General features: G+C 33.9%; 3 protein-coding genes and 1 long non-coding RNA gene across 6 annotated transcripts; 2 read left to right on the forward strand and 2 right to left on the reverse strand.

Annotated features, from left to right (window-relative positions):
• Positions 1–22: 22 nt before the first annotated feature.
• On the reverse strand, positions 23–1527 carry LOC106440190 (UDP-N-acetylglucosamine transferase subunit ALG14-like). Of its 3 annotated transcripts, none has more exons than XM_048776845.1 (6): positions 1398–1527; positions 1046–1254; positions 829–968; positions 598–741; positions 441–500; positions 23–374 (listed from the first exon to the last, which is right to left on the reverse strand). In XM_048776845.1, exons 2-6 carry the CDS (start codon positions 1227–1229, stop codon positions 309–311), a joined length of 594 nt encoding a protein of 197 aa, XP_048632802.1. In that variant the 5' UTR covers positions 1230–1254; positions 1398–1527; the 3' UTR covers positions 23–308. The 3 variants fall into 3 exon arrangements, with proteins under 3 accessions (XP_048632802.1, XP_013737244.2, XP_048632801.1); XM_013881790.3 differs by having other exon boundaries at positions 23–354; positions 1398–1526; XM_048776844.1 differs by having other exon boundaries at positions 23–354; positions 1046–1421.
• Positions 1528–2679: 1152 nt separating this feature from the next.
• Positions 2680–5180, forward strand: LOC125607112. The gene is made up of 2 exons (XR_007338431.1): positions 2680–4256; positions 4878–5180. It is a non-coding gene; the product is annotated as an uncharacterized LOC125607112 (long non-coding RNA).
• A 1056-nt stretch (positions 5181–6236) lies between these two features.
• LOC111214477 lies at positions 6237–8902 on the forward strand. Its single transcript, XM_048776846.1, has 6 exons — positions 6237–6338; positions 7702–7755; positions 7892–7995; positions 8092–8288; positions 8367–8549; positions 8648–8902. Exons 1-6 carry the CDS (start codon positions 6326–6328, stop codon positions 8709–8711), a joined length of 615 nt encoding a protein of 204 aa, XP_048632803.1. The 5' UTR covers positions 6237–6325; the 3' UTR covers positions 8712–8902.
• Positions 8903–16972: 8070 nt separating this feature from the next.
• Positions 16973–21047, reverse strand: LOC106440187 (PR5-like receptor kinase). The gene is made up of 5 exons (XM_013881788.3): positions 20637–21047; positions 19868–20558; positions 18378–18409; positions 18240–18272; positions 16973–18161 (listed from the first exon to the last, which is right to left on the reverse strand). The coding sequence occupies exons 1-5, from the start codon at positions 20689–20691 to the stop codon at positions 17059–17061; spliced, it is 1914 nt and encodes a 637-aa protein (XP_013737242.2). The 5' UTR covers positions 20692–21047; the 3' UTR covers positions 16973–17058.
• Between the last annotated feature and the right edge of the window lie 3826 nt (positions 21048–24873).

The following is a 24873-nucleotide window of genomic DNA, read 5'->3' on the forward strand; positions in this document are numbered from 1 at the left end:
CTCACCAACTTACAAGAACAGCTGATTACAAAACTTCATTAATTAAAACTTGAGTTCATAGCAACCAAAGATAAAGTAGTATAACAAAAATGTGACTCGATCATGTATATAAACAGAGAGTATTGTAAGTTACTGTAGCAAATTTATATGTGTAAGGATGGTTCCCAAAGTCAGGCTTTACATGAGGCAGCCAACATAGTGAGCCCGAGGGTAGTTCTTTTGCAGCTGTGGCCATTGAACAAAGAACTGATCAGCCATCCTTAACTTATACAGAAGCAATCCACTTAATGAAAGCCTCTTAACTCTTGCTACACTCTCAACATAAAAGATGGATGACCATCTAATTCCCAGCACCTGTAACCAAAGATGAAATGCTACATATAATGGGTGACTAAGAAGTCCAGCATACGCTAAGTAAAGCATAAAACTAAGTGATATACCTTGAACAAGAAAGCGATCACACAGAGAGGAATACAGGTCCCAGGACCATTGCAAAGAATCTGAAAAACTTGAACCAGATCTAATAAATAACCTGTTTCCATGAAGTAGCTAGCCTTAATTAAAAAAAATCTGAGAGCATTCAGATAAAGAGGATACCACTTGTGGTCTGATCCGGATCATTAGCCAAAGAGCGTGAACAATAGCAACAATAGTAGTCCAAACAGAAGTCACATAAGACTGACCAACTTCTCTACTCCGGTAAATTTGTGTATACTGTAAAGAGGCTTCCTTAACAGCAGACTATATCAAACATAATGAATCAATCAGTTTCATGCTGAATAATGCACACACAAGATACCAATGGCTCGCATTAAACTATATATAAACCTTGTCAACCAGAGAATCTTCAAAGGAACGAGCTTTATGGAGACTCATGGTATCAGTAGCAGCAGCAATGTAGAACCTGGGTGTATATCTATCCATCCGCAAAACAGAGAGGAGACTCAACATCTCTGCCGTGTGCCCTCCTATAACATTTCATAATAATCAAATGATATGCACACTCTCAAATTGAATAACACATTGTATGATTAACTCTTCTTACCGGAACCAAGAACAATGAGAGTACTAAAAGAGGGTGAAGCTCCTTTGGGAAAAGGTTTGCCACATCGGTACAGAACATACAGCACACGAACCGTTAGGAAGATTGAGAAGATGATTAGGAGTGAAGGGAAGGTGCATTTGGAGAGCATCTTCGAGTAAATGCAGCAATGGTGGTGTTCCTCCATGCTAGCTCTCTCTTCTCCTTCCAAACTACAATTCGAACAAAGTTTAAAACTTTTGGATATTGGCTTCAAAATTGAGGATAAAAGAATCTAAATTTTCAATAAAGGCGGAAATGATTCCAGATCTGAAGCTAGAGAGGAGATGTTAGCAAAAAGGATCCATTTTCTTACAGCCGAAACAGAAGATCTACGACGGAGACGGGATCAAGAAGGTTTGGTGTTGAATTTTTCAGTGGTGGTCGCCGTGTTTTTACACGTGGCGTTAGCCCGTGACTTATCTTGTTCCTTTGTATTTACCAAAGTGGCATTTTTTTAATCTAAACCGAATTTAAGAGCAATTTTGTCCGGTTTAGTCAAGATATCCAAAACTTAAGTATCTCCTGAGATGACATTTGGTCTCAAACTTTCAAGTGTTTCATATATTTCTTTTGGATTAACATTAAGAAGTTTATCTTTTCTTTTGACAAGTTTTTCTCTCTTTGTCGCGGCATGCGTTACTGAGTAAGGTCTTGATACTAGGCAATGCAACTTCTCTATGCGTTTTGAACTTGCAAAGACGGTGTTGGCATACATTCATAACCATTGGTAGGGAAAGAAAACCTGGATCAGACTACGTACTCATGGTTGTGAGGTACATATGTTTTGCAATCTATAAGAGAAAGCTTTAAAATCTACAATTTTTGCAACAACTGGTCACCAAATCTAGACCATCAGTCTATCATATCTGTCAACATGTGTTGCTTGTAGGGAAAGTGTATCTCACACAGCAAGTCTTCAGGAATGCTAAAAATAGTGGAGGAGACACTGCGAAAAAAAACTCCAATAACGTTGACTTATATTAGTCACCTAAAACTAAAAGACACATCAAAAATAATTGGTTTAATGTATTTTATTTAGAATTTAGGCTTCAAATCCAATTATAAGTTCATGGCCAAGTTTGGCTTTTAATGAAAAATTAGATCTGTTGTCCGCATATGTGGGCATAATTTTTTTACAAATATTTATTAATTCAAAAACCATCCTTAGAATTTATTATTTATATTTTCAAAAGTTGAAATCAATTAAATTATTATATATGACAAAAATTATCATTAAAATATATATATTTATTATTGTATTAAATTTTGAAAATAGTTACATATTATAAATATTTTAGAAAATTTTTATACAAATGTTCTTGTTTAATTAATATTAATTATAAATTGTTTTAAAACTTTTTTTTACTTTTATAATAGAAATAATTATTTAAGATAACAATACAATATATAAAAATTATTTTTTTTAAAAATAAATATTATTAATATAAATTCGTTTTTAATTATATAATAAATTCGTAATAATGGTATGTATATAGATAGATTGTGTTATATCTTACTTTTAACTTTTATAATAAAAATATTTATTTTAAGATAACAACACAATATATAATAATTATCTTATTTTAAAAAAAATTTAATATGATTAATATCAATTTGTTTTAAATTATATATAAAAATTATCAAGAGTATCATTAACTTTAACCACTCTAATTTTTAACGTGAGAGCTCTGTTGTGAAAATTTACTTCACAAATAATAGTATAGATAAATACGAAAAAAAGTTTCCCACCGTTAGATTTCAGATATTGTTTTCGTGTGCCAAAAAAACGTTTTAAAAGCCATTTTTTAATCCATCTAGAAATCATTGCGGCATGGTAGCAACTTACGTTTAGATTTAAAATTTACAGATTTCCACGCATGGCCAGCAAAAAGAAATTGTACTAAATAGAAAATAATTAATTAACAAAAATAATAATTTTGAGAAACAAAAAAAATAACACAATGTACAGTAGATATGTTTAAGCAAACCAATTCATACTTTATTGAAATAGTATATAACCCATAATATAAACCATCAAAATGAAATTTAATCAGGCACAACCAGAAAATGTAACCAGAAATATAACTATCTAAATCAAAATAAAAATCAAGAATTTCATATCCTTATCATGATCCATGAGTTTGAATTAAACTCATAATTTTATCGGATTTCTAACATTGTTATTTAAACTAAACCAAATTAGACTAGGAATTTTATTGAATTTTTAACATTACTATTTAAACCAGCCCAAAATAACAAAACTCAAACCACATCCCAATTCATTAATAACCTAGCTATTAATATACTTCATGAACTAAAAACCAAAATTCACAACTGAATCGGAACAAAAACAAAATCAGTGAATACAATCTTGATGTGAACCGAAATTTATAAAATATTATCGATTATAAAATCTGTAGTTTAAAAACGTAAATCATAAATAATTCATTGTGCGAGTCAGAATCTGGGATTTATTATAGAGTTATTTTCATTCTAAGACACTTTATGTCTTTTTATTACATTCTAAGACACTTATTACTACGGAGGTAGTTTTTAGTGGTTATTGACCCTCTTGCCCTCAACTAAGCGAAACTAGATGATGACTTTCGGTTTACTTTTTTTTTTCAGTTAGAATAATTTGAATTTTGAATTTGTTTAAAATGGTGAAACCAAAACAATAATAAATTTTTTAATTTTCACGACATTTTTTTTAACTACAAATTCTTATCTTCTTATCACAATTACCAAGACAAAGAATGTAAACGCAGTTATCGGCCGGAAACAAAAGTACGACGACGGAGACGTTGTTTGATAATAACATCTCGTCTACTTGATTCCTCTCTCGTCTACGCCATAGCTCCTCCACGCCAAGCTCTATGGTCTTCAATTCTTGGTTCCACCTGTTGTATACACCACAGCTCCTACTCGCCGTGCTATCTGACCCTCCTCCGTGACCTGCTTCTCACCGCCGACTCACGTCTGCGCCAATCTGCCATGGCAAACTTCTCCACCATGGGATCTCCTAGTCGCTGCCTCATCCGCCGTACAAGCAATACCTCCACGTCGTTCCACCGCGCCCAGCTCCACCGCCGTTGCCATCCAGAGTCGTCGTCACTCGGGTTCTCTGGATCGAGAGCTCAGCGACAATGGATAATTTTCTCATAATTTAACCGTTAGTCCTTCAAGTTCTTCCTTTTTTTGTTTTGTCCCTAAAGTTTTATCATGTGCAGAGTTTTGTCTTCGTTTTTTTTTGGTGGATCTTCCTTATGTAATTCTTTGGTCAAAAACACTCTTGCTAGTTGTTGTTATCAACTAAGGTAGAAGAAGTCAGTTATTGGTTTTTTGTTGGTTCTATAACTCGTAGTCTCTTAGCATAAAAGAGTTCAATTTCCTTTGGTGTTTCTGCAATTGTAAAGTGACTGTTGTATTATTGTTTTGTTAATATTCAAATTATAGTGTCTGCGCGATGGTGTACATATTTAGTAGCGTCTGCGTGTACACACGTAGAAAACTTAGTATGTAGGCATGCATGTTTGAGTGTGGATATGTAAACAGTATACTAGAGCTTGTATGTGTGCGTGTACACATGTAAAAAACTTGGTGTGTAGACATTTTTGAGTGTTGATATGTACCATGATGTTTTAGCAAGCGGCATTACTTTTGTGTGAAACCTTTGTCTCATAAGTATATGTGAAAATAGATGTACAACCATATAATAATATCCATGTGTACACGGTTATAATGATATCCACATGTACAACCATTGTATAATATTATGTGTATGTGTGTACAGAATCAAAAGGTGCTTGTAAAGTTCATGGAAAATGCAGATTGTTTTGAGTCCAGCTCATGATTGGTTATCAGCTAAACGTTGTTGATAGTAGTGGAATCACTCTTAGCACTGTTCAAGAGGAGGTGAAGTTAATGTGCCTCAAGTTCTATGTATAGCAATAACTACTGCAATTTCAATACTTTTCTTTTTGAATTAGTTGTGTACACTATTTGCAATTTTGATACATTTGATATTTCAGAAAGCATCATTATTTTTGTATGACACGTTTTCTTAGTCAATATCAATTTACATATGAATAAATTATTAAGTATGAAGCTGTCTAAACAAAATGATTGATACTGATAAAAAAATAAAACTTACTGTAAAATGAAATAGCCTCCAAATATGTACAAAACCATATAGTAGTATCTATATGTACACTGTTATAAGGTATCCATATGTACAACCTTATAACAATATCCATGACTATGTCATATGTCTACATATGTACAATCGTTATAGTTATACTGTACACAATTTTATTTGTGTAACATGTACACGATTATATATTGAAATATATATTCTTGGTGTACACATACAAATATATATTCTTGGTGTACACATACAAATGTATTTTTAAACATGTTCACACGATTAAGCAACGAGGGATTTAACTTTGATCTGAGCAAAACACAAGTCCAACTCTTTCTTGTGAAGATCTTCCATACACTATCCGTAAGCATAGACTGCTAAGTTTTCGGTGCTGTTGACTACTTGGCGGTAGCCTTTAGCTTCCACAAGTGGAGAGATGGCGTCTATGGCGGTAAAGAATTTGGTGACGATGAGACTTCTTTGCTGCGGCGTCGTTGTTATGTTACTACACATCAAGTCTAGAAACAATTATCTAAGAGATTATGGACAAGAATATAAGATTTTGGATTCATCTGTAAAAAAAAAGTAACGACGAAGAAGATGAATCAAGAGTAATTAACTAAATATCATTGGATTTATCTTGACCATTCATATTAAAAAAACAAAAGTAAATCTGATGGTTGAAAAATTAGACAGATATATGTCTTGTCAAGATGTGGAATGGATAATCTTAGCCGTTGAGAGGTATGAGAGATGTGTGGCTGAGGTTAAGTCCCGCCACATGTGTAGTTAGGTTAGTCAACTATGTCTTTAAGATTAAATTGAATCAGTTAACAATGAACTACAAAGTTGAAATAAAGTGTCCTTGTAGAAGAAAGTGACCTATCATGATATTAAAAGATGAAAAGTGACTCTGAGTGATATTATTTCTTTATTATATACTTATTAGTTTATACGTGTAACAAAAGTGTTATGTAGCCTTGCGTGCAAAGAAAAACAGAAACGGGCACCTTATCTCTGGTATAAAAGCCATAAAACTCTAACACAGACCTCTACTTCTGCGGCTACTGCAGAAAAGAAAAATCAATATCCTCACAATGAACTCCTTGGGTAAGTCTTATCTGGTCGAATAGCTGAATTGTTTTGTCTTTTTGAAGTTTCTGTTATGTTATCAAAATATTAGGAAAAAAGTTTCTCAGCTACACCATGTTTAGTATAATATGGTGCAAACCATCCAGAGTTTAGAAATGTGTCGAAACCTATACGAAATATATGATAATACATGTCACATATACGACGTTAATAAAAATATGGTGCCAACATCATAACGAGGTTTAATTGATTTTAGCTTAAATAATTGGGGTCAGAGCGTAATTTCTTAAAGTTAAACTCCAATTAACAAAACCCGACCCGACCCGTTCGATAAACCCGACCCACACTTAACCATTTCCCCCAAATCGATTTCATTAGGGTTCTAAACAAGAAAAAAAATTGGGAATTTTGAAAAGAGAGTGAGAGATTCGTCAGAGACAAAGAGAGATTGCAGAGACAGAGAGAGAGATCGATTCAGTTTCCATGGGTCGTAAGACTTCTTCGTTGTCCAGACTTGGTTTGATTTTGATGGTCTTGTATATACATCTCGGCTAAGGCAGCAAACACTGCAGATCCAATGGGAAGAACATTTTCATCAAGGAAGAAATAAGGTGAATGAACCGAATGCACAGAACCGACTTGTTCGTTTCTGATACCGATTCCTAGATAGTAACCAGGTATTTTCTGTTGATAGAAGGCAAAATCTTCGCCCGCCATTATCTTCTCACCTGGTGAGACCTTCAATTACCACATCCGGATTCGTCGCCGAAACTGAATCGATCTCTCTCTATGTCTCTGCAATCTCTCTTTGTCTCTGACGAATCTCTCACTCTCTTTTCGAAATTTCGAATTTTTTCTTGTTTAGAACCCTAATGAAATCGATTTGGGGAAAATGGTTAAGTGTGGGTCGGGTTTATTGAACGGATCGGGTCGGGTTTTGTTAATTGGAGTTTAACTTTAAGAAATTACGCTCTGACCCCAATTATTTAAGCTAAAATCAATTAAACCTCGTTATGATGTTGGCACCATAATTTTATTAACGTCGTATATGTGGCATGTATTATCATATACATCGTGTAGGTTTCGACACATTTCTAAACTCTGGATGGTTTGCACCATATTATACTAAACATGGTGTAGCTGAGAAACTTTTTTCCAAAATATTATCCTGTTGAATGATGGGCTGTTTTAGGCTATGTTTTAGGCTTTATCCCTATTTTCGTTTCTATTTGATTATCCTGTTGAATCACGTGCTGAGTTGATTCGATTCTTAAAATCACTTCTTGTTTTGTCTTTTTGAAGTTTCTGTTATGTTATCAAATTGCATCATGTTCTGTTTTAGTCAATCGATTCTGATTTAGCCCTATTGTTGGTCATTCAGCTGACGAACAAGTGGAGGACTCGATGCCTATTGCAAAACCAGTAACTACTACAGGTAAAAAAAAAAGAAGATAAACTTTTGTTTTTAGATTGAAAGCTTTGTGTTGATTAAAAGCCCTTTGTCAAAAAAAAAAAAAAAAGCTTTGTGTTGATTTTGAGCTTTTTTTTTTTTTTTTCATTCTTTCTCTTAGGTGAGACCGTGTTGCAACCATGTTCCAGTAGCAAAACAAATCTGAAGAGGCAGAAGATACACAACGAGAGTAAAGCAAATTTGAAGAAGCAGAAGGAAACCGAGGTTACATTTCTGTGAAATTCTTGCATAGTTTGTTTAAAAAAAAGAAAACTGCAAAGGTTAGATTTTTACTTGTCCTTGTTGTTTTTGTCTATTAAGAGAGAGAAGGAAGATTCTTGCTGTTATGGATGTGAAGGAGCGACCGGAAATAGTCTTGAAACCATTTTCGTTAAGGGATTTCAACATTTGCGCCCCAGGGATGAAATCAAGAATGAATTGAGCAACTTTTTTGGTTCTTGTGGAAAAGTCGTAAGGGTTTTTGTTCCCATGCAATGTGTTACCTGTGTTCCCTTGGGGTTTGTCTCTTTGTTCCTCTTTTTTTTTTGTCTACTCGTATCATATAAACTAAAGATTGTGTCGTTTCTTAATAACAGATTTGCTTTCATTGACTACTCAAATGGCGAAAATGAGGCGTTAAAACTAAATGGAAGTTACATGGGAGGAAGAAAGCTTGAGGTGAAGATGGCTACTAGTAGTGATGAATACTACGGGTTTGTTAACTTTGCTGGGTGTGACCTTTGTCGTGGGCCAGGCAAGCTCAAGCTCAGAGCTCGCAAGTAATCTCCCCCCCCCCTTTTCCCCTTTTCCCTCCTCTTGGTTATGCATCTTTTTTTTTTTCTTGATAACAAAGTAACGTTTTCTATTGATATTGCAGGCCGTTTGACTTCGACAAAGCTTATTTCAAAATTCTGGCCGAGAAGGCTAATTCCAAAATTTAAGCCAAATTTCACCACTGAACCCGAGCTTCTTTTATTTTTATTATCTAATTATTTTGTCTTGATTTTGACTCTGCTATGCTTTAAATCAAATTATGTATGAAACTCGTTAGTATGGAGACTGTGATTTTCAGAAAAGTTTGTTGAAAAATGATTTGGCCTTCCATTCTCTATAATTATATGTGATTAAGTTCCATGTTGTTTATGTCATTTAAATCGTGTGGGAAAATTTTCTTCTTTCTTTAAGCGTTTCGTTTTCCCCTTCAAATCTTAGTTTTCCATAACTTCTCAGCCGCCACCATTGTTGGAGATCTTCTCCGTCCACCATCCCCGCCATGACTTAGAAGATGGCTGTAGGCTTTAGCTGACATTCAAATACGGCGGGACGTGCTGTAGGCTGTGTCTTGATTTTCAAGAAACGGCAGTTGGTTCGGGGTTTGTTTTGTTTTGGTCTTCAGTGCATGAAGCATAAAGATCTTTACATGTCGATATGGTCGAGTCTCCTAGTGGAATTTCAAGTTCACTTGAACAAAGGCTGCTTCTTTTTGTGAACCAAGGCTTAGAATGGTCGGCCAAGTGGTTAGAGATAGCTCCTCAAAGCTGTAACTATTTAATGGTCGGCCAAAGAAGAAGCATAAAACAAAAGCTTCAAAAAAAGTTATGTCTTATTTAAGAATTTAAGAATGTTTTTTTTTGAAGGATTTTGTTTTTTGTATGTTTAGAACTTGATATATATGTTGTTTTGAACTATAATTGACACATTAAAATTTGACTACAATATTTACTAGGTATTCCTATAAGTATATTAGGTTACTAATTATTTATGACTTCTATAAACTTGTAAATATATTTAAAACATGTCTAAAACATGTGAAACATGTTTAACACATGTTTAAAACATTTATTAAAACATAATTAAATTTAAAATGTTACTATAAACTAATACTTTTAATAATACTCAAAATAATAGTAATATTAATTTTCATAATCATATTTATATAAAATTTAACATTAATTAGTGATACTCTTCGTAATCAGAATCAGAATGAAACCTTGTGAAAATTTACGGAATCTCAATTCCAAAACGCTTCTAAAATATTTTTCCTATAAACATGTTTGAAGCTTACGATTCCGTTTTCTTCAAATACAATGTCATAAATCTATAAAAATATAAAATTATAGTTTTTAATTTATATAAAATTTAAATTTTAATAATAGTGAAATATAGAGAATAGAAATATACAAATATTCATAATAATACTATAAAATTATTTATTTATGGAACCCAAAAAAAAAAAGATTTTGAGAGAGAGGAAAGAGAGAGAAAAGAAGAAATAAGAGAAGGACTTTAGTTAAATAGTAAATTATGTTTTTTTTTTCTTATTTAACCCAATTACAGGTATTTAAAATTGTATGTCTCTCTCCGTGTGTGTGGTAGAAAACAATTTTGTAGAGAAAATTTTATACGCATTCCAAAGCTTTATTAGAACACCTCTAAGAGCATCTCCATTGGAGAATGTAATGAGAGGTTCACACAGTTTCCAAAAAAAATTAATATAATAATATGTTTTTTATGAACCTGTATCACTTGAGCTCGCTGAAATAAACCTGTATCAACACTGTTTGCGGATTCACTGACACGTGGCGCTCGCAATTGGTTGGTTTGTTAATTTTTTTTTTTTGGAAAAACCAAAAAAAAAATTATAATAATCAAAAGTAGATTTTGGGAAGAGTTCACCAATTAGGGTGTTCTAATAAGGGTTCTTCTCATTAGAGATCTTAAAATATGTACTATGTATATATCTATGTATGTATATATTATATAGGTATAAGTATTTATGAGATCTTCAATTTTTGTGGAATCCCATAAACAAAAATTCTTAAAAAGAGATTTTAAGAATCTTTAAAAAAAATTGTTTATGAGATTTCACAAAAATTGTAGACTCTACAAATACTTATATCTATATAATATATATTTATATATACATAGTACATATTTTAAGAACTCCAATGAGAAGAACCCTGTTGGAGGTGCTCTTAGTTCCAGAGTCACAGTCAAATAATACGCACAATTCACATTGTATCCAGTTGATTATTATATACACCCTCTTCTTACCAGAACCAAGAACAACGAGTGTACTAAAAGAGGGTGAAGCTCCTCTGGGAAAAGGTTTGCCACATCGGTACAAAACATACACTACACGAACCATTAGAAAGATTGATAAGATGATTAGGAGTGAAGGGAAGGTGCATTTGGAGAGCATCTTCGAGTAAATGCAGCAATGGTGGTGTTCCTCCATGCTAGCTCTCTCTTCTCCTTCCAAACTACAATTCGAACAAAATTTCACGTAGTCCAGTGGCGCTTGAGGGATTAAACCCAATACGGCGAATCCTGGTTCAAACTCCGCTGGCCACACGGATATGGGCTATTGCTTTCGGCTCATTTGAATGCCCAGGAGAGGGTCTATCTGTGGGCTGTTGATGATAGGAGTTTCAAGGCTCCTAATCAAATATTGTAATATAAAGGATGTCAAACCAGTTCTAAGTGATTCTAAAGCAAAGGGAATGCAAGACCATGCTTAATCTAAGTGCTACCAAGTTGTGAGATGATTTTTGATTAGATTACTATCTAAATGCGAACAAGGACAAAGCTTTCTTTCTTATGATGAAACAAGAGGACTCATTGGGCTAGGCATTTGATCTTGGGTGATGTAGATCAAATCTAGAGGTGGCAAGCTATCAATCAAACACTTTCCTTATGCCTAGACACTAAGCTAAACAAACTCTATCTCTAGATGAATGTTCTTTTGGTAAAGCAACTCAAGCATCTAATCTCTTAGGTTGAATGTTACTAAATCAAACATGGAGATCAAGTCTAATAGCAATCTTAACTCCTTTAACAACTAATCTCTTAGGTAAAGCAAGCTAAAAGCATTGAAGAGTTGGTTCAGGCATTTCAACATACACCTTGTGGGCAGGAAATGCCTAGGGATCTATTTTAGTGTGATCATGACTAAAATAGCATTGAGAACCCTCATCAAGCAAGGAAATAAGTAGATCTAACACTAGACACACTAGATCTTCTCTAATCACCCTTTATCACCCTAGCCCATGAATCCAAAGATGACTACTCACTACTCTTCATGATGAGCCCAAGAATCAAAGATGATTTGGTGCTAATCATGATTAGTGATCAAGATAATCAAGCAATCACAAGAGAAAAATGATCAAGATAGGGTCTTTCACCTAAAAGTTCTTTTGTGATTAGATAGAAAACAAGATAAATCCTAACTTTAGGATTACAAGAGTATTTATATGACTTTGGTAAACCTAATGGTTCCCATTAAAAAGTCTAAAAAGCCCTTAAAACACATTAAAATTCGACTAGGGATAAATCTCGGCGCGGGTTAGAACGCTCGGCACCAACCCGCTTCACCTCTCCCGCGTTGGACCTTCGACGACGCTTCTTCTTCGTACGCGCGGGTAGTGCTTCCCGCGCTGCTTCACCCGCGTAACTCCTCGACCAAAGTTCTTCGATAACGCGGGTAGAGGAAGATGGATGTCACCCGCGTCACAGTCACCCGCGTCAAGACGTCGACGATCCTTCCATCTCGTACGCGCGGGTAGTCGACTCCGCGTGCTTCTTCCCGCGCTGCTCCATCGATGTGGTGATCCCGTGACGCGGGTAGGAGATCCCGCGCCGATTCACCCGCGTGGCTTTGTCTTGTGATTGAACAATCCCATTCTTCACCCCATATTGGATCGTAATGCCTTTAAACACCTTTGATCAGCTCATAGGACACTCTACTACCTGATTAGGACATATGAATGCAATATGGATTCTAGAAATGCTAAATTCCTAATCTATATGATCATTATGTGCAAAAATGGATGGTTAAAACAATGTAAAATCGCAAGATATCAACTCCCCCAAACTTGTTCTTTACTTGTCCTCAAGTGACTTTGTAAGAACTCATTAGGGTGAGAGGTTTGAAAGTGGGAACTCATAGCCAAAAGTAACACTCTCTAGCACTCAACTTAACATCCTAAAGAAACATAGCAAATGGCATGAGCATCTTCCTTATTATACTCTAGCTTCTCTAGGCCTATCCATACTCTTTTGCCTCTACTAAAGTTGCAATACTCTTTACCAACAAGTTCCTTCAATCACCTCTCACATTGATTCACACACACACACACAAGGTGAATTCTCACAAATGGGCACATGATCTCAATCATTTGGCTAGGTAAGCAATGGTCTAATATGAATGAAGAGATGGGTTCAAATGTTTTCATTTAAGGGTGGTTATCACTCAAAACAAGGAGCTTGATCATTATGCAAAATTTATCTAAGATTAGAAGCAACTCATGCATACATAGATTCATTCTCATCATTCTACCCCTTTTGTTCTAAGTGATCACATTCTACCCTTTTTATCATCATCTCAAAATCAATCTAAACCCCTCACATCACTCACCCAATGAACAACTCTCTTTTTCTTTTGACTCAACCACTAGGGATTTTTAGTTCATTCTCTACAAGCTCTAACCCCTTTTTTTTTTTTTTTTTTTTTTTTTTTTTTTTCATTTCCTTCCCCAACTGATTCTTTTCTTCTTTTTTTTTTTTTTTTTTTTTTTTTATTAGGGGGAAGGTTCTTTGTTACATGATCAAGAGCTTCTTATTTATCTTTTTATCCCTAGAGTTTTCTTTTCTATTTATATTCTTTTGCTCATCTCTCTCATCTTTCTCACTCCCCATCCCAAGATATTGACATTTAAAACACACAAACCCCTTTCAACATCCTAGAATGCTAACTCATTGTGCTAGCAAGAGATGAGAATAAACCTATGTCGCCTCCAATACTCTCAAGATTTTGCACATGACAAACTATCAAAAGAGGCCTCACTCATGCAATTCAATGTTTGGTCTCAAAGAATGGTTAAGGTTTAGGGGTAGGGAGTGCCATTTGGGTTAACAAAGATAGGTATGAAGGAATAAGATAACCCAAATGTGTATGAGATCCATGATCAAGTATGCAAATGCCCATATGCAAGAGAGATTAAGTTCATTCAAGCCAAGTTTAGATTGGAGCTGATTTTAAGAACAATGCTAACATCAAGCAAGCAAACAAGTTTCAAGAAGAGTTTTCAAGGCTCGAAGCGTACAAGGTTTTCAAGAGATGCCCAAGCTACTTGATATGTTTAACTAGGGTGTCATTTTGAGTTCCAGACAAGGGTTCTTTGCAAGGCATTTTAAATCATTGTTCCCAATGCAAGTGAATGCAACCTATATGATCTAGACTCAATCCTAAAAAATGCAAGTGATGCAACTACATGTTTCTTTTTGTGTTTTCAAATTTTTCAATTTTTTTGGTTTTTTCTATGCATATATATATGTACAATGCAATGCATGAGACTCAAATCATCAAAGAAAACATGATCAAATACTTGATACCTCCCCCAGACTTTGTTCACACAGTCTCTGTGTTAGAAAGTAGGAGGAGATACCGAAAAGAGAAATAAATGCAAAGAAAAACTGGTATATACAATGGAAGGGTGGTGGAGTACCTCTCTATGAAGCGTGAGAAGAGGCCGATGCCTCATCCCCGGCAACGGCGCCAATTTGATGATAGGAGTTTCAAGGCTCCTAATCAAATATTGTAATATAAAGGATGTCAAACCAGTTCTAAGTGATTCTAAAGCAAAGGGAATGCAAGACCATGCTTAATCTAAGTGCTACCAAGTTGTGAGATGATTTTTGATTAGATTACTATCTAAATGCGAACAAGGACAAAGCTTTCTTTCTTATGATGAAACAAGAGGACTCATTGGGCTAGGCATTTGATCTTGGGTGATGTAGATCAAATCTAGAGGTGGCAAGCTATCAATCAAACACTTTCCTTATGCCTAGACACTAAGCTAAACAAACTCTATCTCTAGATGAATGTTCTTTTGGTAAAGCAACTCAAGCATCTAATCTCTTAGGTTGAATGTTACTAAATCAAACATGGAGATCAAGTCTAATAGCAATCTTAACTCCTTTAACAACTAATCTCTTAGGTAAAGCAAGCTAAAAGCATTGAAGAGTTGGTTCAGGCATTTCAACATACACCTTGTGGGCAGGAAATGCCTAGGGATCTATTTTAGTGTGATCATGACTAAAATAGCATTGAGAACCCTCATCAAGCAAGGAAATAAGTAGATCTAACACTAGACACACTAGATCTTCTCTAATCACCCTTTATCACCCTAGCCCATGAATCCAAAGATGACTACTCACTACTCTTCATGATGAGCCCAAGAATCAAAGATGATTTGGTGCTAATCATGATTAGTGATCAAGATAATCAAGCAATCACAAGAGAAAAATGATCAAGATAGGGTCTTTCACCTAAAAGTTCTTTTGTGATTAGATAGAAAACAAGATAAATCCTAACTTTAGGATTACAAGAGTATTTATATGACTTTGGTAAACCTAATGGTTCCCATTAAAAAGTCTAAAAAGCCCTTAAAACACATTAAAATTCGACTAGGGATAAATCTCGGCGCGGGTTAGAACGCTCGGCACCAACCCGCTTCACCTCTCCCGCGTTGGACCTTCGACGACGCTTCTTCTTCGTACGCGCGGGTAGTGCTTCCCGCGCTGCTTCACCCGCGTAACTCCTCGACCAAAGTTCTTCGATAACGCGGGTAGAGGAAGATGGATGTCACCCGCGTCACAGTCACCCGCGTCAAGACGTCGACGATCCTTCCATCTCGTACGCGCGGGTAGTCGACTCCGCGTGCTTCTTCCCGCGCTGCTCCATCGATGTGGTGATCCCGTGACGCGGGTAGGAGATCCCGCGCCGATTCACCCGCGTGGCTTTGTCTTGTGATTGAACAATCCCATTCTTCACCCCATATTGGATCGTAATGCCTTTAAACACCTTTGATCAGCTCATAGGACACTCTACTACCTGATTAGGACATATGAATGCAATATGGATTCTAGAAATGCTAAATTCCTAATCTATATGATCATTATGTGCAAAAATGGATGGTTAAAACAATGTAAAATCGCAAGATATCAGCTGTACCTCCACCCGGGGGTTAAGTCTGTGTCTTTAATAGACCCGGGTTTAACCCTTTAAGTTTACAAAAAAAAACATTAGATACAAAGTTCAAATTTTTGGATATTGGCTTCATAATTGAGGATAAAAGAATCTAATTTTCAGTAATAAAACTTTCATTGGCGAAAAATGATTACAGATCTGAAGCTAGAGAGGATATGTTAGCAAAAAGGATCCATTTACTTACAGCCGAAACAGAAGATCTACGACGGAGACGGGATCAAGAAGGATTGGTGTTGAATTTTTCAGTGGTCGCCGTGATTTTACTGCTTATAATGCACGTGGCGGTAGCACGTCACTTATCTTTAAAAAAATTTCTATGATATACCTACAAAATTACCTTAAAAATAAAAATGACTAAAATAAACTTAACATTTTATCAAAATAAGTAAATTATATACTTATATCCATAGGATTAATTAATCTAAACATTAAATTTTAGAGTTAAAGAGTTGGGTTTAGGATTCAAAGTTTAAAGTTTATAGTTTAGAATTTAGGATTTAGAGTCGATAAGTGGAGTTTTAGAAATATGATTTCAAATTTTAAAAAATATAAAATTTAAAAAATTTCTAAATAAAAATTGTCATTTCGGTCATTTTAAGTTTTTGAGGTCTGTTTTTGTGATAAAAATTTAAAAATATATATTTGAGAGAATTGCTCTTTATTTTTATGTAAACCGAATTTAAGAGCATTTTTTTCCGGTTTAGTCAAGATATCCAAAACATTAAGAATCTCTTGAGATGACACAGTTTCAAACTTTCAAAAGATATTTTCTTTCTCTCCTTGATCTCCTTTTCAGTGTCTTTGATATCGATGATGATACAATACCAACTCAGTTTCAAGATGGGTTTACATTTCAAACCGCTGACAAACAGGTAACCGAACGATTCTCTCTTAGTTTACTTAGTTAGGTTTTAGTTTATGCATGTAGTAGCTGAAGAAAAAGAAAGGTTCAGTGCCCAGAGCAAGAGCTTCTCTTCTCATAACCGCACGTAAGCTTTTCACATGCCCCTTCATAGAGTTTCTATCTTCTAACACACGCATGCGCATATTTATTTTGTTATATATTATATTATATATTCTCTACTTGTTCAATTTTTTTTTTTTAAAACACTAGGGAGTTTAGTTTCAATCACGTTCACAAGATTTATGCTCTTTTCATGAATATTGATTTTCTATAGATATTTTTTTACACATTAATAAACATATCTAACCTTAGTGAGTTTGTGTCAAAATCTCTCCTAGTGGCTTGGTGTCAAAAGACTGGTAGTCTCTTCACTCTCTTCATCGGTTTCCCAAGCCATTATGGCTGGAGTCAAGAGAGGCTTAGGTGGGACCACTAGAGCTTCTACACCTCCCTCTAACATTTCAACAACCTTTTTCATCGGTGGACGATCACATGGATTGGTCTGAATACACCACAAACCCACTAATGTCATTTTCTTCACTATCTCCTCTTCCTCTTCAATAACATGATCTCCTACTCTCATATTTTCATTCCTCTCCAGATCCTCATATATCCAATCCGGAAAGTACATTGTACTCATATTAGACCTAGAAGTTTCAGCTCTCTCTCTACTGGTCACCCCGATGAGCTCAAGCACCACCATTCCATAACTATACACATCAGACTTATGCGAAACTGCTCCATAACTCTTGGAAAACACTTCAGGAGCAATATAACCAACGGTCCCTCTCGCGTCCAACATGGATATAATGCTATCGTTTTTCTTGCAAAGCTTAGCAAGACCAAAATCCGAAATCTTCGGGCACAAATCTTCATCTAGGAGTATATTCTGTGGCTTTATATCGAAATGCACAATCTTTGATACACAACTATTGTGCAAGTAGTCTAAGCCACGAGCAACACCTAACGCAATGTTGTATAATGTTTCGCAGTCCATCTTCGTTGACATATCTTCGGAAATAAACTTGTCAAGGGATCCATTAGGCATGAACTCGTAAATGATAGCTCTCTTGCTCCCTTCATAGCAGAATCCAAATAGAGAAACGATGTTGACATGAGATGCTATGCTCATGCTAGCTAGTTCGTTGATGAAGTCTTCTCCATTCTCTTTTGGGTCTTTCAAGATCTTGAGTGCAATATCTTGTCCGCTCGAATCGGGTAGTTTTCCTTTGTAGACAGTTCCATATCCTCCTTTTCCAAGAACATGAGCGAATGAGTTTGTCATCTTCTTGACGTCTGCATAACTATATCGTTTCAACATTACAACCGCTTCAATGTTCTCGTAATTTGAATCACGCTTTCTTCTCGCATTCTTTGCTCTCACCATTACCACAACCGCAACAGCAATGATCAACACGGCTAAAGCTGATGAACCTCCTGCAAGAGACACAAGCAAAAGTTAGGTGTAATGTACATGAATGAGCAACATAGTTGTGGTTGCAATGAAGGTGGTACCGAGTATGGGTTTTAACTTCCCTTTAGAATTATCTGCAAATTTATCAAATGAAAAAAATTATGATTAATAAAACTAAAAGAAAACATTGCATATATATATATATATACATTTTATAGAATGAGGAAAAGAAAAATTACTTTTGGGTCCTGCAAATGGAGACATGGAGCTTCTGTTGTTGTTACCCAACCAAATATCATAATTACATATATTAGTTTATCAAAGTCGTTGAAACCCATTTGTCGAACCAATATAATGTGTATGCATGTATGCATGAACCAATATAATGTGTATACATACATGACTATGGTTAGAAATGTTTAGGGATGATGTTTTTCTTTTTATATGATGTTTTAATCGTTTTCCTATTATCATTAAGTTGTATATGATTAATAGTAGTTCATAACTTAAAAGAATTAACCTTAATCTGTAAGAGAGAGAAGGATTAAAAAGAAAATAGCTTAAATATTCAGCTTATAAGATTTATATCAACTTGGTATCGAAGTCTAAAGATTCAATGGGTAACGGTGACTCCATGACAGTGTTTCTAATAGAAACTAGCGAGATGATGGAGGCGATGAACCAAAAGATTATTCAGACTATGGATGATAAGTTTAAATTGATTCTAGGAATGCTTCCAATACAACACCAAAAAACATGCAGTGTTTGGAGATGACAACTTTTCTCCAACACATTTTGATGCTGCGTGCCAGGAAGTTCGTGAGTAGACCATTGGTGATGCTAGAAAATCTTTGTGAGGAGAAGTTAGCATAGCAGGAAGATAGAGTGACATAGAGAAACCCTAAAAGGCTTCTTAAGGTTTCATTCAAGTAGATTATAGTGCTGTTCGTTTTCAGAACGAGCTGCTTCAACGACGAGCGATCAAAAATGTAAAGGATTTTTGATAACTGCTCAGCAACCAATCAAATTAGAGAGTTAGAAGAGACAATTAGTGGATGTTGGCGTCACGTCACGTATGAGGTGGGAGACGCTGTTATTTGCAGTGGCAATAAAAATACAGAAAAACGAGCAATAGCAGTAGCCGGCCACAACTATACAACAACACACTGTTAAAATTTCTTATAAAACGAGAGGACGACTTAGTAGAACATGCAGGAAGATACGTAGAAGATGTCACAAGCATATCGTGATTTGGAGCTCGAGGACAAGCTCAGTCGAAGAAAGATATAATGACACATGACTATGGTTAGAAATGTTTATGGTTGGTTATGATATTTTACAATAAGAGTTCTGAAGATTATCCCTTTTACATATGGTTTTGATGTTTTTTTATAGTATGATTAGCGTTTTTCCTTTTATTATTAAATTGTATATCTATCTAAAAATTTCTTATGAATTATTGTTCTTTCCAAGAACTAACCTTAATTTCCAAAAGGGAGTAGGGTTAAGAGGAAAGTTTATCTTAATATTCAGTTTAATTATTGAGTGAACTAATGTTCATATCAGATTTTCACAGTGGCGGAGACACAAGCGTTATACAGCTATTGAGACTATGAGAGGAAGAAGGTTTGTAATTAAAAACTTACTTCTATAAGCTCCAAGGTTATGATATTAATGTGTGCGTGTGTGCCTTTTTAATCAATTCCCAGCACATGAAAGAGAGTCTGACCTTGTGTTATTGGGAATGGACGAGGGACAAAAGGTGAGGACGAAGTCAGTTGACTTAGGGCATGTCATGGTGCTGTTGTTATCTTCGAAGGCATAGCTATAGGTGAGTGGGCAAGCTTGCTCGAAGTTCTTCGTGTACATCGTCCTCTCGCATCTTTGCTTTGACCTGAAATCATTAGTGCAGCAAATTTCTTTGGTGTTGTACTTTTTGCACGCGCTAATGCAGCCGATTTGTTTCCCACCGGTGAAAAAACCAAGATCCTCTGGACAAGTCTTGTTCAAGTCAACCAAACAACCGGCGCTGATACATGTCTGGCTAGGCTGTGACGGGACTACCACTAAGGGAAGGTTGTAACCGTGCTCGACAGTGATCGTGTAGCTGCTAACTCCGCCGTGGTCCATTCTAAAGTAGACATACGTCACGGCAGACCAAGAATATGAGCCGGGACATTCTATGAAGCCGGATTCACAGTCTCCGGTGGCGCACGAGAAGTAACCACTCGAGTTGGTTGAGCAGAGCGTCCTAGCCGAGATAATACCATACCATGAAGACGGCGCCGGTAGGGCACGCGCCTCGCCGCTTCTGAGAACGAAACCAGTGGTGGAGAGATTTGATTCCCATGAGAAGATTACTGGCCAAACTGTCTGATTACATTTGTTCTCTATGGTAAGGATACTCCCTGACAACACTCCTGCGAACATAGTTAAGAGTACTGATTAGGGAAGAAAAAAAAGGAAAATATATCAAAAAAATTAGAAACAAAACGTACCGGACACGAACAAGTGTGAAGCAAGGAGGACGATCAGTACCAACTTCTTTGCCATAAATTTAAAGAATTTACTAACAATAAACTCTGAATTTTTTTGTTGCGTTATCTTTTGCTTCGTCCTTTTGGTTGGTAAAAAACTGGAGGAATTCTTCAGGAGCCTGTGTATGTCTATCTTCTGAACAATCAACTCAGCCACCTGTTTTTTTTCCTGGCAAAGGTGTATTATTGTTAGAATGAAAGTACAAAGTCTTTTAAGTCTTAGGTACCAGTTTTGAATAAAAAACTAGGACTTGTCAAGGCTTTTTTTGGCTAAAGCATAAGCCACCTCACTTGATTCCATATATAGATGTTTGAAAGAGCAGCTCGTGAACTTCAAGGCCCCACCAATTGATATTTTTTCGGATATTGACAATTTCTAATGAAAACGTTAAAATGTGGAGATGATCAATCAAGACTTTGCAATCTCCTTCAAGAACAATCTCTGAGCATCTTTGAAAGAGTATATTTTGGATGATTAGTAAAAGTATCTTTGATTAGTAAAAGTGCTAATTTCGACCCCAACAATTTCAGTCGTGCCAAATACGACCCGGACAATTGATCAGTGCCAAAATACGACATCAACTCAATTATAATTCAAAAAAAACTACCTGAACTTCTTAAAACGTGCCTAAATATATATTGACTTTAACAGAAGTTAGTCAACTGTTAACAAGATAAAATGACGTTGTCTTGATATATGAGAAAAAGTGTCAATTTCGATCCCAACACTCTCAGTTGTGCCAAATAAGACCCAAACAAATGGTCAGTGCCAAAAACGACCTCAACTCAATTATAGTTTAAGAAAAAACTAGATTTTGACCCGTGCAACCGCACGGGTGTTTATTTTCACATTTCTATACATAAAATATTGTTTCAGAACATAAGTGGTATATATTTTTAATGCTAATTATATACTTAAATATTTATATAACTATTTCAAATAAAATAATTTTATAATTTACATGTTATAATTAATTAATTGTTTAAACCGTATGTATTTACCACTTCTTATTATATATTTATCTTATTGTATTTGCATTTAGTTATTAAGCAAATTAATATATTAATGAAAAAATATATTTTAAAATTATTTTGTATTTAATTATGCTAAATTCGGACCCGTCTTTCAAAACTGGATTTCTTTTTACCAATATTTTTATGCTCATTCATTTTAGATAATTTATTATTGTATATATAAAAGTCTAAGATATGTTAATTTTTAGACATGTATTATATAGTTTGTTAATTTTAAGCTGTTCTATCATCATATTATATTTTAAATAAATAGTTTATATTTATAAAAATAAAATTTATAAATTTATCAATTGAATATAATTTTATCATATTTATTTTAGTATAATAATTATATTTTAACATGATCATGACTATAAAGTAGATAAAATATGATATAATTTATTTATTTTAATTTTTAAACGATAACTTAAAATACATTAAGTTATTGTTTAAATATTTTTACACAGATTTATTAGAATTTTTAAAATATAATATATAAATATATTTATATTTAAAATAAAAATATATTATGATTAAAGTAGTTACAAAGATTTTATATTATTAACTTTAAAGAAATACATGTTAATTTTTATACATGTATTATATAGTTTGATAACGTTAACCCATCTTACCAACATATTAGATTTTATTTTTGAACATAAATATTTTATAATTACGAAAATAAAATATATAAATATATAAATTTAATACAATTTTATTATATTTAGCTAAATATAATAACTTTATTTTAATATAATTGATTATGATTATATAATAAATAAAATATTATAATTTTTTTTTATTTTTTATTTTATATAACTGAATATATTAATGTATAATAATATTTTAAACTAATTTCGAAATTAGCAAAAATATTTAAATATAATTTTGAAAATGAAGATCTTGTAAAAATCTTTTTAAACAGATTTGTTAGTATTTTAAAATAAATATATTTATATTTAAAATGAAAAGATATCAAAAGATATTATGATTAAAATATTTTAAAATTTTTATTTGTTATTAGTCTGAACTAAAATGTAATATGAATTTCTATGAATAGGTCCATTAGGTCCATTTTTTAAAAAATCACACATGAATAAAGGTTGTGACTTCTGTTTTAATATATAAGATACCCAAACTTTTTAAAACGTGCCTAAATCTACATTGACTCTAACAGAATTTAGTCAACCGTTAACAAGATAAGACGACATCGTTTAATATGTCTAATATTTTGTACAACATATCTTAGTGAAAGAAAGGTAAAAGACCTCTTAACATTTTTGAACAAAATATCAAAATATGTAATATTAACTTTGAAAAATAAAAAAATTTCAACTTAAGTTTAAAAATTACAAATAATTTATATAAGAAAATTTTATAAATAAATTCAAAGTTTTAAGTATATTTAAGTTCGTATAATAATTAATATTTTATTATTTATATTTTAGTAAGATATAAGTTTATTAAATATATGATAAATAAAAAACATGTTAATGTATTTATATAAATCAGAAAAAATTGTCACCCAAAATTTTAAATTGGATAAGATGAAGAATAATAGTAGTTTATATAATTTTAAATTTGTAATAGTATTTCAAAAAATTACTTTTATCTAGTTGCTAGTGTGCCCATTTGAAAGGGTATCACAACACAGTTTGAGTTCCGGAATGAACATATTTTTTAATATATATATATCAAAACGGCATCGTCTTATCTTGTTAACGGTTGACTAACTTCTATTAGAGTCAATGTAGATTTATGAACGTTTTAAGAAGTTCATGTAATTTTTCTTAAATTATAATTAAGTTGAGGTCGGTTTTGGCACTGACCATTTGTTCGGGTCCTATTTGGTACGACTGAGAGTGTTGAGGTCGAAATTGGCACTTTTCCACGTATATCAAAACAACGTTATTTTATCTTGTTAACGGTTGACTAACTTTTGTTAGAGTCAATGTATATTTAGGCACGTTTTAAGAAGTTCGGGTAGTTATTTTGAATTATAATTAAGTTGAGGTCGTATTTGGCATTGATCAGTTGTTCAGGTCGTATTTGGCACGACTGAAATTGTTGGGCCTATCATGACAATTAGTGAGTAGTCATCTTTGGAGTCATGGGTTAGGGAGATTAAGGGTGATTAAGCTAAATCTAAGGTGTTTAGGTATAGATCAATCTTGTTCCTTGCTAGTAGAGTGCTTTTAATGCAATTTTAGAGTTGACCTCTCTAAAGTTGAGCTCTAGGCATTTCATACCCGGAAGGTGTTTGATGAAATGCCTGAACCAACTCTCCTAAGCTTTTAACATTCTTTACCAAAGGGATTTGTTGTTAAAGGTGTTAAGATGGCTAGTAGACTTGAGATTAATGATTACTTAGATAACATTCAACCAAAGGAATTTGATGCTTGAGTTATCTAGGTAAATGAGCATTCATCTAGGGATAGAGTTTGCTTAGGATTGTGTCTAGGTCTAAGGTAGATATAAATTGGTTGAAAGTTGACACCTTCAGGTTGAATCTTGATCACCCAAGATCAATTCCCATAACCCATGGGTTCTCTCATCTTATAAGAAAGAAAACTTTGTCCTTTATTACATTTTAGGTAGAAATCTAATTTAAAATCATCTCAAGAACTGGTAGCACTTAGATTAAGCAAGGTCTTGCATTCTCTTTGCATCATAATCGCTTAGAACTGGTTTGACATCCTTTATACTACAACATTTGATTAGGAGCCTTGAAAACTCCTATCATCATTGGGGTCGAAATTGGCACTTTTCCCGATAGATGCCACCTGAATGATTTCGTATTTCCGAACCACCTTATTGGCATCGGTGCGACCACTCCGGACCAAGCCGTGTCTCCCGTATAATAATAATTAAAGAGTCTAAATTTTTTAATAAATTTATATTTTTATATATAAAAAAGTATAAATATAATAAATAAAATTAAAAAGGGTCTGATATGTATATTGTTTTATTTTTATTACAAAATATACAAAATATTACTGATTAAATTTTAAAAATATTTTAAACATTATCTATATATAAATTTTAGAGAGTAAATTTTTTTTTTTGTACTAGAGTCCTTAAAATGTGTTGAGCCTGCCCTGTTTATAGGTTAGCATCATATTTACATTTGACTACCGTATAGTAGAAGTCTGATGAGCTTTCAACCATCCGCACTGTCCACGGC

The sequence above is a fragment of the Brassica napus genome, chromosome A3 (genome assembly GCF_020379485.1).
Source record: "Brassica napus cultivar Da-Ae chromosome A3, Da-Ae, whole genome shotgun sequence".
NCBI classification, from domain to species: Eukaryota; Viridiplantae; Streptophyta; class Magnoliopsida; order Brassicales; family Brassicaceae; genus Brassica; species Brassica napus.